The sequence below is a fragment of the Pelodiscus sinensis genome, chromosome 10, assembly GCF_052426305.1.
Source record: "Pelodiscus sinensis isolate ZL-2025 chromosome 10, ASM5242630v1, whole genome shotgun sequence".
In the NCBI taxonomy this organism is placed as follows: domain Eukaryota; kingdom Metazoa; phylum Chordata; order Testudines; family Trionychidae; genus Pelodiscus; species Pelodiscus sinensis.
In genome coordinates, this window is record NC_143061.1 from 50,939,843 (window position 1) to 50,958,212 (window position 18,370).

The 18,370-nt window shown below is 50.3% G+C and overlaps 1 protein-coding gene across 3 annotated transcripts in view; it reads right to left on the reverse strand.

Annotated features, from left to right (window-relative positions):
• The window catches only part of MYO7B (myosin VIIB), a 92,137-nt gene that overhangs the window by 60,404 nt on the left and 13,363 nt on the right, over nucleotides 1-18,370 (reverse strand). For all 3 annotated transcript variants that reach the window (XR_016350373.1, XM_075937440.2, XM_075937438.2), the window contains exons 5-15: nucleotides 17,272-17,456; nucleotides 15,730-15,851; nucleotides 13,518-13,660; nucleotides 13,312-13,425; nucleotides 9,079-9,232; nucleotides 7,722-7,798; nucleotides 7,246-7,365; nucleotides 6,886-7,028; nucleotides 4,954-5,164; nucleotides 3,448-3,583; nucleotides 2,741-2,901 (exon numbers count right to left, since the gene is read on the reverse strand). Coding sequence is in view for 2 of the 3 variants with exons in the window: in XM_075937440.2 (XP_075793555.2) it covers nucleotides 2,741-2,901; nucleotides 3,448-3,583; nucleotides 4,954-5,164; nucleotides 6,886-7,028; nucleotides 7,246-7,365; nucleotides 7,722-7,798; nucleotides 9,079-9,232; nucleotides 13,312-13,425; nucleotides 13,518-13,660; nucleotides 15,730-15,851; nucleotides 17,272-17,456 (1,566 nt within the window). In the remaining variant the exon portion in view is untranslated. The remainder of the gene's footprint in view (nucleotides 1-2,740; nucleotides 2,902-3,447; nucleotides 3,584-4,953; nucleotides 5,165-6,885; nucleotides 7,029-7,245; nucleotides 7,366-7,721; nucleotides 7,799-9,078; nucleotides 9,233-13,311; nucleotides 13,426-13,517; nucleotides 13,661-15,729; nucleotides 15,852-17,271; nucleotides 17,457-18,370) is intronic.

Consider the following 18,370-nt stretch of genomic DNA (forward strand, 5'->3'; position numbering starts at 1 on the left):
TCAGCTGTGATTCGAACTAGCACTCCGGCGAGATCATGCTAATGAAGTACGGGATATTTAAATCCCCATTTCATTGACTATTTCGAATGCCTGCATTTGCATCCCTAGTTTGAACTAGGGTGCAAGTGTAGACGTACCCTTACAGACTAACATGATTGCCCCTCTGAAACTGTGTGAAGGGGTGGACTAGCACAGCAGTTCCCAGCCACCGGTCTGCGGACTGGTGACGAGCCACAAACTGCTGAAGGCCAGGCTGCAGCAGCTGCCAGAGCTGAAGCCGGTTGTTCACAGCGGTTCTGGGGGCTGGGGTGTATCCCAGCCCCAGCCCCAGAGCCACCACAAACAGCTGGCTTCAGCTGCGACAGCCAAAGCAGCGACTCAGGGGGCCGTGATGTATCCCAGCCCCAGCCCCAGCCTCCATCCCCAGAGCCACCATGAAAAGCTGGCTTCAGCTGTGGCAGCCACATGGTAACTGTTGCAGCTGAAGCCAGCTGTTCGTGGCAGCTCTGGAAGCTATGGTACGTATGTTGGCGGACTGGTAAGATTTTATTTGCATATTTGCAATATATAATTAATATGGAAATATGCAAATAAAATGTCACCAATCCGCCAAAAGTTTGTGAATGAGTTTGCTGGTCCACAGTATAAAAAAGGTTGGGACCCACTGGACCAGTAGGCCCTTAGGCCCTGTGCTCAAGCAACCCTGTAACAAACAGTAGGCCTCAGAAAAGGGCAGTGGAGAGGGTCCTCCAAGCTGCCTAGAGAGGCTGCATGTGATGCAGCCAATCAGGGTCCAGCAGGCTCATATAAAAGGAGCTGCAGGTAAGTCTCCTGGCAGGGACAGGGGAGTAAGAAGTGTTCTTGGCTGGCTGCAGGGGCTGGACAAATTAGTTGATGGCAGGGATTGCGGGAATCTGAGAATAGCTCCTGGCAGGTAGTTACTAGCAGGGACTGGAGGTACAAGGAAGAAGCTTTTGGCTGGCTGCTTGTACTCAACTAAGACAGGCTACCTGGGAAGTGGTCCACTGAAACATAAAGCAGAAATTAGTAATGGGATGCAGCACAAGGATTAAAGGGTCGCTGGCTCAGGACCCGGAGCAGTGGATGGGACCAGGTGCCCCCAGCCACTTAAAGGAAATGACTGCACTCTAAGGAAGGGAATTACAACTCTGGCATCCCAGGGAAGGGGACTGCACTGGAACCGACTCATTTGGGAGCTGTGCTCAGCGAACTGAGTTCAAGAGAGGTGGCTCAGCAGGAAGGCTGGGGTCATTGAGGACTGAAGTAGAGGCAAAGGCTCCTCAGGGAAGAAGCCCTTGGGGCATGGCTCAGTTCCAGATTCGGAAGCTTGCAACCTAGCCAGACCAAGTGAGGGTACTGTGATGGGTCCTGTTGGGCTGCTTAAAGACTGAGCCCAGGGAAGGTGCAGGACATGGGGGCCATTTTGCACAGAAGGGTTTGTTTAGTTTTGCACATGACCTGTGTGTGATTTGGCTGGAGGCCTATGTTGTTGAAGAACTGCCTTCTGAGTGCAGCGGCCAGCAGGGGGCACTGTGAGCAGAGGAAATCAAGAACAAACGGACAATTTGATCTGAGGAAGTGGGTCTGGCCCACGAAAGCTCATCACCTAATAAACCATCTTGTTAATCTTTAAAGTGCTGCATAGTCCTGTCTTTTGTTTAAGAACAAACTGTAGCATTCACACACTTGACCAGGGGCCCTCAAGAGAGGTGAGTGCACCTCTTGTCTATCCAATACAGCAGTATCTGGGACTAGGGTTGACAGTTTCACAAAAAATACCGAACACAGCAGGGGGAAAAGGGCACCAAAGTTGTTGAGCAAACAAAACAAAAATCATGACCCTTTTAAATCCCCCCCACACTCCTCCTAAAGGATGTCCCGAGCAGCCTTCCATCCGAGAAAAACAGAAATTTCTGGGGGGTTTTTACCAGACACATGCCACATGCCGGTCCAATACCAGATACCTGCCAACCCTATTTGGGACAGGACTTGTATTTTATTCTGGATTGGCTGTGTGAATGATCCCATGCACAGTGCCTGGACTGCTCTATGTTCAGCTCCCAGATCACTTCCTGTCATTCTCTTCAACGATCCCACATGAAGTTCTGAGGTTCCCACTTCAGAACAGATGGAGAATTTTTTTGTGAATTGCAATTTGTCCGCCTGCTACTAGCGTTTTATTCACTCTCATGCCTTCTGGTCATGCCTGTCTTCAATTAAAAGGAGCTTCTGGGTTTATAGTGCAAGCCCTTAGTCATGATTTCCTCCATATCCCTTCCCTTCAGGCCTACCCACACAGTCACAAACAGGCACCCAAATAGCATAGTGATGAGCACATAAGGCGTGCTTTGACAGCTGCAGCTGGCATCTGTCTTCATGCAGAAAGCCAGGCACAGCTGGGATAGGCTCAATGTAGACTTGTCAATTTGCTGTCTGAACATGCTGAAAAAGAGGTGCCTTTCACATGCTCTGAGGGACCATTCAGGGAGAGGAAGCCCTAAGGCCCCTGTAAACTCTGGAGTTTCGGGTTGGCATCCTGGTTGTTTTTGGTAATCACTCAGGACTGCAGTTGATCATGCAAGCTGTTCTACCAGTGCACAAATTGCACCAAGGAAAGACAGAAGAGTCTGCAGACAGAAGGTAAGACCCTTTGGAAGGCTGCAGATACTCAAGCACATTCTGGATTTATTTTTTTAAAATCCAGTGGAAGAAAGCCTACCTTGGGGGTATGCTCCAGTCTGAGATGTCTCACGCTCCCACGGCCTAGGGTAGCCACCTTTGTTTCCACCTGGAAGATCTGCCTCAGGAACTTGTTTTTGGAAGAGTAAACCAACTGCATTATGTTGGAGCTGAGCATGTCACGATTCTTCTCCAGGAAGCCTATGGTCAGAAATAAAATAACCTGGTCTCTGGTCCCAGGCTGCCTCTCTAAAATAAACTGAATTTACAGTAACTTGCAGCTCCATTTAAATGACTCCTCTTGCTTTATTATGGAGGGGGACCTGTTTTGGGTCGGGGGCCACTGACCCACAGAAAAATCAGCCAGGGGCCGCACACAAGTGAGAAGCAACAACAACAAAAACCCTTCACTGACATGGCCCCCCAACTGAGGGGGAGAAAGACACGTCCCAAATTCCCCTCGCACACCAGAGCCTGGGGTGGGGGGCAGCTTAGTAGATTTTGTGTGCTCCAGCCCCATGGTGGAGCAGTGGGCGGACTGGAGCGCAGCACAGGATCCCCAATGCTGGGGGGCCCTGAGCGTTGGGGACTGGATCCAAGCAAGCTGGGGGCCACATCCGGCCCCCAAGCCAGAGGTTCCCCCCCCCCCGATTTCTTAGTTCAGCGTGGCAAGCGGGAGGCTGTGGGCTACAGGACAATGCCCCCCGTGCAGCCGCCTCGGGGGTGGGGGTGGGGCTCTCCTCTCACCTTTTGACTGGTAATAGACGACCCCAGCAAAGTGGTTGATACCGAATTTGGTGTCATGGACGCTCCTCGGCGGGATGTAGACTTTGCTTTTGCCATGCTGGGAATTGATTTTGTTTAGCAGGGTGGTGTCAGAGCCCTATGGACAAACACAACCAAGAGGCAGGGATGAAGCAGATTCCCTCTCAAACGCTGGCCTGTACCGTGCAAGCAGGAAAACGAGTGCTCAGGGAGAAGAAAGGGTTACATCTTGACCAGCACTGTGCGGTTGCACTGGCGTGGCAGGGATAGAGGGAAGGTGCTGCTAGGAGCTGGATCCCGCAGGAGGGCAAGGCACCAGCCTGGCACTCTCAAATGTAAAAGCAGAGCGCAGCTGGAGAATCGCTGGCACTCCACAGCTCCAGGGTGTGTGCTCTGCTACCTTGGGGCCAGGGAATGAGGTCACCTGCAGCGATTAGGGGTCTGCGCGCCTTTGCAAGAGGCAGTGAGAGTTGCTTGAGGGCATGTTCCCCTAGCCTCTCTGAGCCTTCTCTTCCCAGCATGGGCTCAGCAGCAGAGGGGATCTCCATGTGGCTGACACTGCCAAACCCCCCACCACCACCACCACCACCACCTTGAACAACACTGGACGAGACAGGCAGGATTCTGCCCTGAGTAGCCAATCATCTAGGAAGCTCAGTGGTTAGCCGGCATTCAGTTGGGAGCTTGTCATTAAGCATACGGTTTTCATTACAATTCAACTCTAGTGTCAGCACTTCAAGAAGAATGTTGATAAACTGGAGAGGGTTTGGAGAAGGGCTACGAGAATGACTCAGGGATTAGAAAACAGGCCTTATAATGATAGATTTAGAGAGCTCAATCTATTAGCTTAACAAAAAGGGGTGACTTGATTACAGTCTGTAAGTGTCTAGCTAGGGAACAAATATTTAATAACGGGCTTTTCCATCCAGCAGCGATGGTATAACATGATCCTATGGCTGGGAGTGGAAGCTAGACAAATTCAGATGGGAAATAAGGCATAAATATTAGCAGCGTGGATAATTAATCATTGGAACCATTTACCAAGGATTGTAATGGATTCTCAATTGTCCAGTAATGACCTTTTTTTTTCTAGATCTGCAGTAGGAATTATTTTGGGGACATCCTCTGGCCTGTGTTATACAGGAGGTCAGACTAGATGATCACAAATGGTCACTTCTGGCCTCAGACTCTCTACTAGCCACAAGTGACGGTGTCCCTGAAGAATTCCGGAGCAGGAATTCCTCCCTGCTGTAAGCACCGTCTGGCACACAGTCAACCAGGGACCCATCTATAGTATGCACAAGCGTTTTAATTTCATGGACTTTCCCCTTTGAATTGCAACTGGAGAGGACACTAAAGGTAGGGAAGGGACTTCAGTGTGGAGATGACTCTCATGGGGTCTTACCAGCTTATAGGCCCTCCAGAAAAGCTTCCTAGGCAGCTGCTCTCCATGGGAAGCCCAGAGACCAGACAGAATAAGGCTCTCACCTTAGGGAACTTGCTTTCCTCGTCAATGAGGGAGATAATGTTCATGGGTTTGAGAGAGATCACTTCCAGAGCCTGGTGGTTGTCCGTGAAGTCAATGTGGTTCCAGGAGATGTGCTCTGCAAGGTATTCCTCCTGCTCCAGCTTGAAGACATGGCGCACAAAGAACTGCTGAAGGTGCTCGTTGGCAAAGTTTATACAGAACTGCTCAAAGCTGCAAGGGAACAGCATGGGGACCCACTATCATCTTTGTGTTACCTGGTACCGTCACTACCACTGTACAGTTCTATCTGATACTCTGCATTCAATCTATGCACACGTTACACTTTAGGGGGCACCATTTCACACTATTAACAAACATCCCTGGTGTGTGTTGGTCTATTTGAGCACACTGCATCATACCCATCAACCCAGGTGCAAAGGATTCCTTCTTCAAACACTGTGTGGCTGGCAGGACAGACCGTTTCATTTGATGTATGTATTTTTAAATAGATGCTTAAGAGCTCCCTGGTTGTCCCCCTAGCAAGCTTGTGTACGTGTGTGATCTGATTCCTCTCACTCTTGTCCTGTCTTCCACCTTCCCTCCTTTTGTTGGTTGTTCACACATCTTGTATTTGGTCTTGCAAATGCTTGGGTGCAAGGCCTGTGTGTGCTTGTGTGTCTGCAGAGCACCTACCACGCGGTGGCCATGACCTGGATTGCAGCCTTTGGGAATAATAAAGAGTATTATTGATTATTAGGCAGCATCAAAATCTAGCCGGATGTATCACATATCCCATTAAAGGTAGTACACAGAAATGTGATACTGATCACGCCTTTGCTCTCTCCCAGGTGTAGCACGTTTGGGACATTAACATACAGACTACCGGTGGGTCGTGGTTTGCACAGCATTTGCTGATGGTCTGTGAAAGCAGGCAGGTTAGATGGTGCTAGCTGTCCTCCTTGTGTCCTGCTGCTTCCAGCCCCGGTGTCTACAGAAGCAGCTGGACACAAAGAGGCAGAGTGTGTCTAGCTACCTCCATTTGGGCCACTAAGAAAAAAAGAGAAGCTGCCCTAGCGGCCTGAAGCTACCAGTGGGAGAAGAATGGCCAGGAGAGGTGGGAAAGAGACAGTGGGCATTATGTCATGGAGGAAGAGCTATCAGGGCAGCTTATCCACAGGAGCAGGGAAATCAAAAGGCCTGAAACCATATACAGGAGAAGACTGGGCAAGAGGAAAGCATGCAGGGAGTGGGAACCTGGGGAGGTGAGGTCTACAACATGATCTCCAGTAAGATGCTAGGATAAAGTTGGAGAACTCCTGTGATGTGCAACATAGCTCTGCATCCATGTGGCAGGAAAAGTCGGCGCATTGTGAGGAAAATTCAGCGATGGAAGCAAATACCATCTTTCTTTGAGCGCGAGGATGACAATGAAGGAGAAAATTAATTCATTTTGTTCTCTCCCTTTGGCTGTGTCTACACTGTCAAGTTATTCCAGAAAATCAGCCGCTTTTCTGGAAAAACTTGCCAGCTGTCTACACTGGCCGCTTGAATTTCCGGAAAAGCACTGACAATCTAATATAAAATCATCAGTGCTTTTCCAGAAAAACTGTGCTGCTCCCGTTCGGGCAAAAGTCTTTTTCCGGAAAACTATTCCGGAAAAGGGCCAGTGTAGACAGCACAGTACTGTTTTCCGCCAAAAAGCCCCGATCGCGAAAATGACGATCAGGGCTTTTTTGCGGAAAAGCGCGTCTAGATTGGCCACGGACGTTTTTCCAGGAAAAGTGCTTTTCCGGAAAAGCGTCCTGCCAATCTAGACGCGCTTTTCCGAAAATGCTTTTAACGGAAAACTTCTCCATTAAAAGCATTTCCGGAAAATCATGCCAGTGTAGACGTAGCCTTTATGTCTGATATTTGTCACTTTCCCAGATGGAAATAAATCTGGAAGATCCTACCTGTTGGTGTTAAAGTTTTCAAATCCAAAGATGTCCAGAAGCCCAATGGATCTGCGTGAACTTTTAGGATCCTGAGAAGGTGGGTTGAAAATTGCAGCATTGATCTTATTTACGATCCACAAGAAAAGGTGCCCATAGATTGCCTGTGGAAGAGTTAAAATGGAGATAAGGGGCCAGTACTGCAAAACCTATTTGCCTAGTGCTTGCTATGCTGAGTGTACGTTCAGTGTAACAAGGTTTAGGACCCAGGGGTAAGAGTTGGCAGAACCAGGCCCGGAGAGAGGCATAGACACAGCTCTGAAAGCATTCCTGCTCTGGCAAGCGTAAGGGCAATGTACACTTGGAAAAGTAGTGAGTTACCTTCACAAAGGCATCTCTTCCATCTGCAGCCTGGGCAACGCTCAGGGGCTTGGACACGCTCTCTCCTCGGATGATGATCGAGTGGTTTGTAAGGCTGTTCTGCAGTTCCTTGGAGTCCACCTGCCGGAATAATCATTGCACTGGGTCATTCTGAGTAGAGAAAGCAAACCTGGCAATGACTAAAGGAGCCTGCTGCAGGAAAAGGGGCGTAAGAGACGTGGAGAAAGCAGAGAGAGGCCGTCCAATTGGGACCTACTGTCACAGAAGAAGCAGCTATTACTGGGGCCTAGAGATGGAAAGATCTCTCAATCTGGGGGGGCTGTTGCATCACTGTGAGCATTTGCAGTGAGGAGGGGACAGCACAAAAGGAAAACAACACTAACAGGCCCTCCACCGGAGCACAAGCGCTAACAAACCACCCTCCCAGAAGAGCGAACAAACCAGAGAGCTAATGTGAGTACAAGAGAATCCCCTACCTCAAGCAGTTTGGTTGCTACAGAAAAGTGCGAAGAATCCAGCACGTCAGAGCAGTCTAAGTTCTCATACACAGCCGCTGGGAAGAGGAAAGAGCAAACCTCAGTGTGCACACGGCACAAGGAATTACCACTGTGGTGCCCGGCTGTATTGTTAGGGTTTGTATTACGGTAACACCGATGTCCAAGCCAGGATCAGCACACAGTGGTGAAACAGAGGCCAGGCCCACACCAGCAGAGCTTTAGGAGTACAGGCAGTCCAGGATACTACCCTGGCAAAGCGCTCCACGGGTTGACACAACCGTGCTGTGATTTTATGTAATAAACCCACTCACACGAATGAAACAAGCATAGCGTTGCCAGTACAGCTGCCTCTACATTAGGGCTCCTGCCAGCCGGGCGCTGCCAGCCAGAGATCCCCTCTCTTCACACTGCTGACCAGCCCAGCTCTGCCCGCAGGCTGTAGTGTAGCCCTGGCCCTCGTGAGAATGTCCCTGCCCTGAGAAACTCCCAGGCTAAGAGATTAATCAGCTTGCAGTGAACAGAGTATGTGAAAGTCACCTGCAGAATGCTTTCTGTGCAATGCTAAGGCTGCCTCTCCTCCCCTCGCACGATCCTTTTCACGATCATTCCTGCCAGGGCACTGTGTTATTTAATGCCTCAGCATGTGTGATGGGCCTCTTTATGGCCTGCCAACCTTGTCTCATATGTAGGTATGTCTACACTTGCACCCTATTTCAAAATAGGAATGCAAGTGAAGACATTCGAAATTGCAAATGAAGCTGGGATTTAAATATCCCACGCTTCATTTGCATATTCACGTTATGGCGCTATTTCGAAATAGCGCTATTTCGAAATAACAGACGCTGTTAAGACGCGGTTATTTCGAGAGACAACCCTTTTCTCGAAATAACTGGTAAACCTCATTGTATGAGGAATAAGGGTTATTTCGAGAGAAGGGTTTTCTCTCGAAATAACCGTGTCTTAACAACGTCTGTTATTTTGAAATAGCACCATAACGTGAATATGCAAATGAAGCACGGGACATTTAAATCCCAGCTTCATTTGCAATTTCGATTGCCTTCATTTGCATTCCTATTTCGAAATAGGGTGCAAGTGTAGACATACCCACAGTGAGCATGATGACAGGGTCACCTCTGAGAACAGAATTCAGTCAGCTCACCCACCAGTACTTCCATTATCTGCAGCGGCTGCCCTTCCAACACACCCCCACTCACTGTCTGCACTTGTAGGGCAGACAGCCATGCACTGGCCTGTAGACAAGGCGGCAGGTACCGGCCCACAGACATTGAACTCTGAGACGAAGGGAAAACGTAGCTACGGGCAGTGCTGGGTTTACCTTCAAACTCGACGTTCCCCAGGTGCAGAATAGCAGCCAGCAGCTTGCTGATGTCCCAGTGTTCAGAATCTGAGAACATGAGGATCTTCATAGCAGAGCGGATGTGAGCATATTCCTTTGCATCGTTACGACTCTCACAGGAAGTGCAATCCCCCTGAAGGACAGCACATTCATGGGAACAGGGAAATCTTCTGGGTGTTAATACAGACCTAGCACACCAGCCTCTGGGCTGTGGAACAAAACATACATGACAGAGCTGCCCTGCGGGCTGCTCATTACACACCTGAAATACAAATGCTTGTATTTTTTTTTAATTTCCCCTTTCCGTGGTAGTTTCTCTCTTCGCTCACGCTCAAAGGAAGATGGCATGTTGCTTGGGATGGTGGCAGCCAATATACATATGTTAGATGTAGCAGACATGACCACATTAATAGGCATGATGTGCAGGATATTAATATAACATTAATATTATGTGAATGAGCAACGCTTCTGCTCCATCAGCTCAATCCAGGGGCTCAGGGTAGCCAGCAGGGGCGGCCCGTGGCTATAAGTGGACTCGGCCGCTGCCTAGGGTGCCGCTGCCCGGGGCGCCCAATGATAATGTCACAGGGACGCCCGGGGCACCCGCCAATGATGTCAGTCCATTGACGGCCCTGCAGGCATGGACGCCAATCGCGTGTTCCGCCTGGGGCGCCAGCTGCCGCAGCCGGCCTTGGGCCGCTCCTGGTAGCCAGGCCTCTGCTCCCTACATGTCACAAGCCTACAGTCTCCTCAGGGAGAGCACAGCAGTCACTGATTCCTCCCTTAGTTTGCTTCAGCTGTCAGCTGCTGAAGGCAGGACTGTGCCAGCCCCCCCATACTGCCACTTTTGACTGCAGCTGGGGTTGGAGGCACAGCTAGAATCAGGACTCTTCACTCTCCTGCTCTGCAACTGGGGCTTCAACCAGGATCTTGAGTCCCCAGTCCCATGGCTTGCAGCAGGGGCTGTACTCCCCCTTGGCAGCTTCCTAGGGCTGCACACCCCCTTCCGCCATGGCTCCAGTCAGGGATGTACACTTGTGGCTGCTCCCCACCATGTGTCCTGATATGCATTGGAGAGGATCCAGCGGAGGGCAACCAAAATGATTAGGGAGCTAGAGCATATGACCTATGAGGAGGGACTGAGGGATTTGGGGTTGTTTAGTCTGCAGAAGCGAAGAGTGAGGGGGGATTTGATAGCAGCCTTCAACTTCCTGAAGGGGGGTTCCAAAGAGGCTGGAGAGAGGCTGTTCTCAGTAGTGACAGGTGGCAGAACAAGGAGCAATGGTCTCAAGTTGTGGTGGGAGAGGCCCAGGTTGGATATTAGAAAAACTATTTCACTAGGAGGGTGGTGAAGCACTGGAATGGGTTACCTAGGGAAGTAGTGGAGTCTCCATCCCTAGAGGAGTTTAAGTCCCGGCTTGACAAAGCCCTGGCCAGGTTGATTGAGTTGGGATTGGTCCTGCCTAGAGCAGGGGGCTGGACTTGATGGCCTTCTGAAGTCTCTTCCAGCTCTATGGTTCTATGATTCTGTGATTTTACCCTTGTGATCTGGGTACTGTGGTCTCTGAACTCCAACAGAACATGCCCCATGGCTGAGCTGAACAATACGGGGAGAGGAGAGAGAAGTTTAGGCTGGAGGCTGCTTCCACACCAGCTACATTAAAGCCTGCTCTGAGGCAGGGAAAAAGGAGACATGACTTTCAACAGTCCATCCACTGCTCTGTCACCTTGGGGTACATCCACAGTGAGTTGAGGTCACATCACCTCTCTTTCCATGCTGCTGTAGCTCTCCTCTCCCGCATACAAGCACCCTTTGGCTCTAGTCAGTAAGAGTAAGTCGCAGCTTGAGAAATAAAGACAGGCAGGATTGGGAAAGGGGTAGAAAATGCCTTTGCAAAACCAGAACATTAGAATCTAGAACAAGTCACTGAACGGCAGGATCCAAAAACAACACGAGAAAGGTCTTTTGCAAAAGTCTGCCTGGCAGAGCTCAGTGCTCTTCCCACAGAAGCCATTTTCTACCTTCCATATAAATAACCCAAGCGGGGCTGGTGTTAGACCCTGCTGCGTCTGTGATCCCCAGGCAGTGCTGTGCTGTGGCAGCAGGAAGAGTGAGGTGCCCTCATGTACCTCTCTGTTTACAGCACTGAGGATACCTATGTGCACTGACAGCTGAGCACCACGAACCCTGGGACCATTTCCCCTGGATCTCATCTGCCTAGGATTTTACTGCTCTCCTTGCTGAGCTAAAAGGACTTCAGCCCTGCCTGGAACGCACGGAGCTCGAACTGCAGCCTGAGCGCTGCCTGGGCTAGCGCTCGGTCTTCAGACATTCCATTCCTGTAATTAACGAGCTGGAGAATCCACTCCCCCTCCCTGGGCCAATGTCACACAGGGGCACATTCCCTAGGGCAGTGGTAACCAACCAGTAGAGTGGGATCTACAGGTAGATCTTGGAGCCTCTGACAGGGGATCCTGACTGGTTTGGCCAAGAGGCTGTCAAGTGCCCGCACTTCAGCTGCCCCTCCCCCACTGCTGCTCATCTCCAGCCCTTTGCTTTGCAGCTGCCTCCCCCCTCCCCCCCCCCCCCGAGCCTCCTGCTTGTGGTGCAGAGCAGGGAAGGGACAGGAGGGGTGCCGATGTCAGGGTGCCCACTCTCCCACTCTGTATTCTGTCTCCAGAGAAGGAATCGGGGGGGGGGGGGTCTCACAGGGCTTGGGACAGAGGGAGTTTGTTGGCTGCTGTTGAGAGTGTTGCAAGGCCGGGGCAGGGGTGAGCCTTCCTTAGCCCCACTGCACCCCCACCCAGGAGCCACCGGAGATAAGCAGTGTCCAGCTGGAGCCAGAATCTCGAACCCCTGCCCCAGGCATGAACCCCCTCCTGCATCCCAAGCCCCTGTCCTAGCCCTGAGCCCCTTGGACCCAAACTCCCTTACAGAGCCCGAACCCCCTCCTGCACCCCAACTCCCTGCCCCAGGCGCAGCTCAGAGTCCCTTAGCCCAAGACCAGAACCTGTGTCCCAACCCATTGCCCCTGCCTGGTGGACGGATGAGAGGATGCGGGAGCGAGGGAGCAGGGGGTAGGACATCGGGGAGCGGGTGAGGGGGACACGAAGGAAGCAGGGCAAGGGCATTTGTGTTTGAAGTAGATCCTGGATTGCACTTAAATTCAAAAAGTGACCTCATGCTTAAGAAGGCTGGAGACCACCGCCCTAAGGCAGCATCACTCCTCCCTTGGCAGCAGCGCATGCGAATGGCCCAGCAGACTTGCAGGCATGTCCCAGCTGGTGAGACTCTTCCCCTTTAAGGCAGAGTTCCACGCCTTTCTGCCAACAGTCAGGCCTCACAAAAGCCTCCACTATCTTTAGGAGCTTTGGGTTTTGGGTACCCAATCCTGCTCCCACTGATGTTTGTGGCATGGATCCTGCTGCTTCAGCAGACGCATGATTGGGCGCTAATTCTGCCTTTCCTCATTCTTCTCCAAGTCACAGAGCAAAGGGGCTCAACTCACGTTTTTCGTGGGAAGAACCTGGCCAAGGGTGAGATTTCCAAAACTGCCCGGAAGAACGTATCCCACTGAAAGTCAATGGTGCTCGGGCGGTTAAACCATTGGTTACTTTCAGTGGCCTCCCCTGAGGTGAATCCCCACATCCAGCAGGGGAAATTCTCTGGAAAACATAACTGCAGCCTGGAGAATTTATGTTAGCTAGCCCAGATCAGAGAGAGACCAAGTTACGGACTTATTTCTGCAAGGCCCGTGACAGATAAAGACGAAGGCTCCTGGGTTTGCTTCAGCTGTGACATAAAAAGGAACATTTTGTATCCCTTAATTCTTTTTCGCTGAGAAATACAACCAAGCCTTGCATCCTCCCTGCTGGGAGATCAACAGCAGTCACCGGAAACAGGACTGCAATGCAAAGGTGAGCACCAAGGAGCCAGCAAAAGATACTATTGATGTTTCTTAAGGCTGCTTTTCATACTGGATATCATACCCGTGGCGGATACACTACAGCGAAAGCATAGAGGGTGCTGTCCCCGAACCCACAGTGTCTCTAACGTTAATGCTCCTTTCACTCTACGCATGGCCATTTCTACGTGTAACCAGCCCCCTGCAGGCAGAACTCATTGCACTGGCTTCCGCCATGACAGCCTTGCACGAGGAACCCGAATGCCCCGTGCTCAAGGCAGCGGCAGCTGAGTGAGGTGCCTCTTACCATGGTGAGGTAGGTGTACTCTGAAGCTGTGCCCAGGTTCAACATCTTCTTCTGCTCCAGATTCATCCCCATTAGCATGCAGTAAAATATGTGATAGTTCCTCTCCTCCGGAGCCTGGAATGAGAGACGCAGCACAGGACAGGCCTGTCAGTGCAGTCTTGTCAGACAGGAGCAGAGCCGGCACAGCCTCCCAGAGGAGCCCTTACCTGCCGACACACCCGGGACTTCTCCAGGAGGAACTGCTCTATCCGGGCCCCTTCGATCACCCCGCTCCGGCTGAAGTGGATGTCGATGTATTTCCCAAAGCGGCTGGAGTTGTCGTTTCGAATGGTCTTGGCATTTCCAAAGGCTGGTGGGGGCAGGGAGTGCAGGACAGAGACAGACACTAGATTTACTCCTGCTTAGGGCATGACACTGTCCTGTTCAGACTACCTGGCCTTGCAGCTGGCATTTCACCTGGTGAGCTCCAGGCTCCAGTGCTGTGTGAGCTGACTCACACTGGCAATGGCAGACCTCAGACTCCATCCTCCTCTCAGCTGAACAGAGAGGCAGACAGCTGTGCACAGAAGCGAGTGGGCTCTATATTTCTCCTGTAGGTGGGGAGGGGACACCAGACCTCTGTACAGGCAAAGGGGAAGCTGCAAAGCTGTGGGATGATCCTCTGCTGATACATTCTCCCTCAGCCAATCACCTTCCTAGTGCAAGCGCCTGCCAACCACAACTCCCCCATCCTTCCCCAGCCTGACCCCTTCCTGTTCCCCAAGCCCTCTTGCAACTGCCTGGACCAGCCCTACTCTGACACCAAGCCGCTCACATCCTAAATTCTTCCCACGCCCAACCATGAAAACCTCGGCACAGGTTCCAATTCAGTGCCCCACACCCACAGAAACTTTAGTGCCCCCTGGGGAAGCAATCCCCGGCCTCCTCCATTTGGAGCCTTCCTTGATCTGAGAAAGCCATACAGGACTCACTTAGGAGCTCATGCAAGCCTATATTTTTTTCTGCAGAAATAGACACAGGAATTGAACATGCAAATTCGCCATCTCATATGGCACTGCAATGCCACAGAGCAGCCCAGCCCATCATCAGACTGCCTTCTGATGACGTGGATAATTGAGACACTTGACATCTGTCCTAAAAACGCAGGCAAGGTTAACATTTACAGAGTTGTCACTACAAACCAGAAGACAACCAGGTAATAGAGACAGAACAGATTTTCTATAAAACGTAATTAACACAAGTATCTATTCATTCAAATAATTTAAAAACAAAAGGGAACATTCTGATCATCTAATCTGACTTCCTGCATAACACAGACGATGGAATTACACCCACCATCGAGGCCACGCCGTGTGGTTGAGCTAGAACTTACATTTTAGAAAGACATCCAATCTTGATTTTAAAACATTGGTGGAGACCCCACCACCCCAAACTATCTGCTCCAATGGTTAATTACTCTTGTTGTTGTACATTTGTACCTGATTCCTAGCCTGAATGTACTTAGCTTAGGCTTCCAGCAACGACTGGATCTTGTTACGCCTACGTCTGCTAGACTGAAGAGCCTTCTACTATCTGAAAACATCTCCGAGTGTAGGGACTTATACACCATGATCAAGTCACCTCTTCATCTTCTCTTGGATAAGATAAATAGATTGAGCTCCTTAAAGATGTTCTCCTTGGGTATGTCTAGACTACATGGCTCCGTCGATGGAGCCACGTAGACTAATTTACCCGGCATAGTCAATGAAGCGGGGATTTAAATAATCCCCTCTTCATTAAAATAAACAAGGCCGCCACTCTGTGCCGACGATCAGCTGATCCAGCACAGCGCGGCAGTCGAGATGTGGATCTGTCAGCTGGGGAAACCTTTGCCGACCATCCCTTATGCCTTGTGAAATGAGGCTTACAGGATCGGTCAGCAAAGGCTTCCCCAGCCAACAGATCCACATCTAGACTGCCGCGCTGTGCCGGATCAGCTGATCGTCGGCACAGAGTGGCGGCCATGTTTATTTTAATGAAGTGGGGATTATTTAAATCCCTGCTTCATTGACTATGCTGGGTAAACCAGTTTATATGGCTCCATCGATGGAGCCATGTAGTCTAGACATACCCCTTATGTCTTAGACTTAGAACATCTAGTTTTAACATATGGGAATAGAATTGAGTCAAAAATTCTGCAGATCTGGGGCAAAATCTCCAATGAACCACATAGAGTTTGGGGGGAAACTGCAGATTTTGCCAAAATTCCTTATAGATTCCTCAGTCAACCACTAAATCACCAAGGCATTAAAGAGGTCAGCTGTGGAGCAGCTTCAATGGCACTGGGACATCACTGCATTACTCCAGCACTACGTTGGCATCAATCCATGGAAATCACTGGGGTTCTGGTGAATCAGGCATCTTGGCTACATAACCTACCTTCCAGAATTGGATTGGCCTCCAGAACTTGCTGTTCAATCCAGGAATGCTGGCCACTGATAGCAGCTAAAAACTGCAGTATCAGCTTAGTGCTTTCAGTCTTCCCGGATCCCGATTCTCCACTGGAATCAAAAACATACATGTGATAAATCAGTGTCTCCGTTTCTTTTTCTCTGACACAATGGAAAAAGGCAGATCAAGGGAAGACTTCACAGATCTCCATCCTATGGGACTGCCCTGAGTCTCGCATAGGAAATAAGAGTATGTCTACACTACCCCGCTAGTTCGAACTAGCAGGGTAATGTAGGCATACCGCACTTGCAAATGAAGCCCGGGATTTGAATTTCCCGGGCTTCATTTGCATAAGCGCGGAGCCACCATTTTTAAAACCCCGCTGGTTCGAACCCCGTGCAGCGCGGCTACACGGGGCTCGAACTAGGTAGTTCGGACTAGGCTTCCTATTCCGAACTACCGGTACACCCGCACTGCACGGGGTTCGAACCAGCAGGGTTTTAAAAATGGCGGCTCCCCGCTTATGCAAATGAAGCCCGGGAAATTCAAATCCCGGGCTTCATTTGCAAGTGCGGTATGCCTACATTACCCTCCTAGTTCGAACTAGGAGGGTAGTGTAGACATACCCTAAGAGACTTACTGTTTACTGTCTCATTTACATCTTCGTATGAAAATATTAAGGGCAAAATTGTTCCATCAGTTACGTAAGTGCAAATCCACTGAGGCCAGTGGGTTGGCCCCAGGGTGAAGGAGAAGAAAATTTGGCATTTATATTATCTGTGCTGGGTTTAGTATGTTAACTTATAGTTCCCTTTAGCTCCTCTGTTAACAAGAGAGGTCATTGCATTGAGATTATCCAGACCCTTGCACAAACATGACTGGAGAACAAGTACAGACCCCACCTTTGTAAGATAAAGAAAACATTTCTCTTGCCATGTTTTAGAAGGGGAAATTAACCTTCTCAGAGACAATCTCTGGTTATAGAAAGTTAAATTTAATCTTAAAACATAAATGGCTCCCTTCCAAAGGGTTCTCTGGCATGGAAAATGTACTTGGGCTTCCCATTCTCCATCTATTCTATACTATCTGTGTAGAATGCCCTGAGGCGTGGGGCACGTGATGAGGTCTGGAAATATACACATGTGCATGGGAACCATCTCTTGACCCGTTTTTCTTGCTAAATATTTCCAGGAAGAGCTCCAACTACAGAAACCACTTCACAAACACACAAGGGGACAGTTCTCGGCCCTGCCTCTGAAGCTGTGCATGAAAATATTGTGTATACACCCATATGTGCCAACACAGCTGACTTACTTGGACAGACAATGGATACACAAGAGCACATTCAAGACTGAATATTTCTGAGTCCTCACTGAAAATGACACAGCAAAAATGTTCCTTTTTCATTTTCCCCAGGCCTCCCCATGGGACTAAAGAGATTGTCACTTCCCTAAGCACTTTGGGAACCCTGTTCTGGTTCAATCCTGTGGTAAGTCCACCACCATGAGTCCCTCCCACTGAGCCAGATACCTGATAACACAACACTGATCTCTTTTATTCCGCTTCATGTTGAAATAACAGTTGTCTGCGATGGCAAAGACATGGGGAGGCAGCTCCCCAATTCGCTTGTTACTGTAGAGTTGGATCTGTTCCACTGTGTAGAGTGGCAACACCTGGTACGGATTCACTGCGACCAAGATAGAGCCTGTGTAGGTCTGAAAAAGGTGAGAGTGACCCGTAACATCAAGTCCAGACATAGCAGAAGACCACAGTCACTCTGGGCTCTGCTCTCGTCAGAGCTTTGGGGAGGATAAGGAACGTTTAGGGAAACCCCTGGGTGCTGCAGAAAGTTGTGTTGGTGACTCAGTAGATCGGGGTGGGCAAGAGGCTGCCAGTGGGCCAGATCCGGCCCCCTAAGCCACTGGATCCGGCCTGCAGCCTCCTCGCTGGAACCCTTAGGCAGAGAACAGCTCACATTTTAAAAACCCAGCTGTTCTCTATTTCAGAGGGCTGGGGAGGGAGGAGGGAGACTTCTCATGCTGTTCCTAAGCAAAATCTCTTAGCCCCCATTAGCCAATCTCTCTGTTTCCGGCCAATAGGAGCTGACAATTTTTGCTGGAAGTAGGGACAGTGTAGGAAGCCTTCTTCCTCCTCATCCCCCTCCCTCTCATGCCCAGAGTGGAGCCACATGGAGCAGCCTGCAGCAGTCAGTCTGCCTCAGGATTCTGCTGGTAAGACCTCCCAGCCAGAGCCTGCCTCTGGCACCCTAGCACCTCCCTTCCCCAGCCCTCTGCCCCACCTCCACATACCCAAACCCTCTGATCCCTCTAGCACCATACACCCCTCCCAGATCTGCCACCCCAATCTCTTGCCCCAGATCACAATCCCCTCCTACACTAGGTCACATTCCAAAATCCTGCACCCCAGTTCCCTGCCCTAGATCACAACCGCCTACGTCATCCCAACTCCCTCCCAGACCCCATTCTCCCTACTGCACCCCAATTCCTTCCCCCAAACTCCCTTCTGCACCCAACCTATACCCTGGAATTCCTCCATTAATATCCTGGATGAGTGCAGTCCTTGACCACTTTCCAAAATCTCGTAGTGGCTCCCATCAAAAATGATTGCC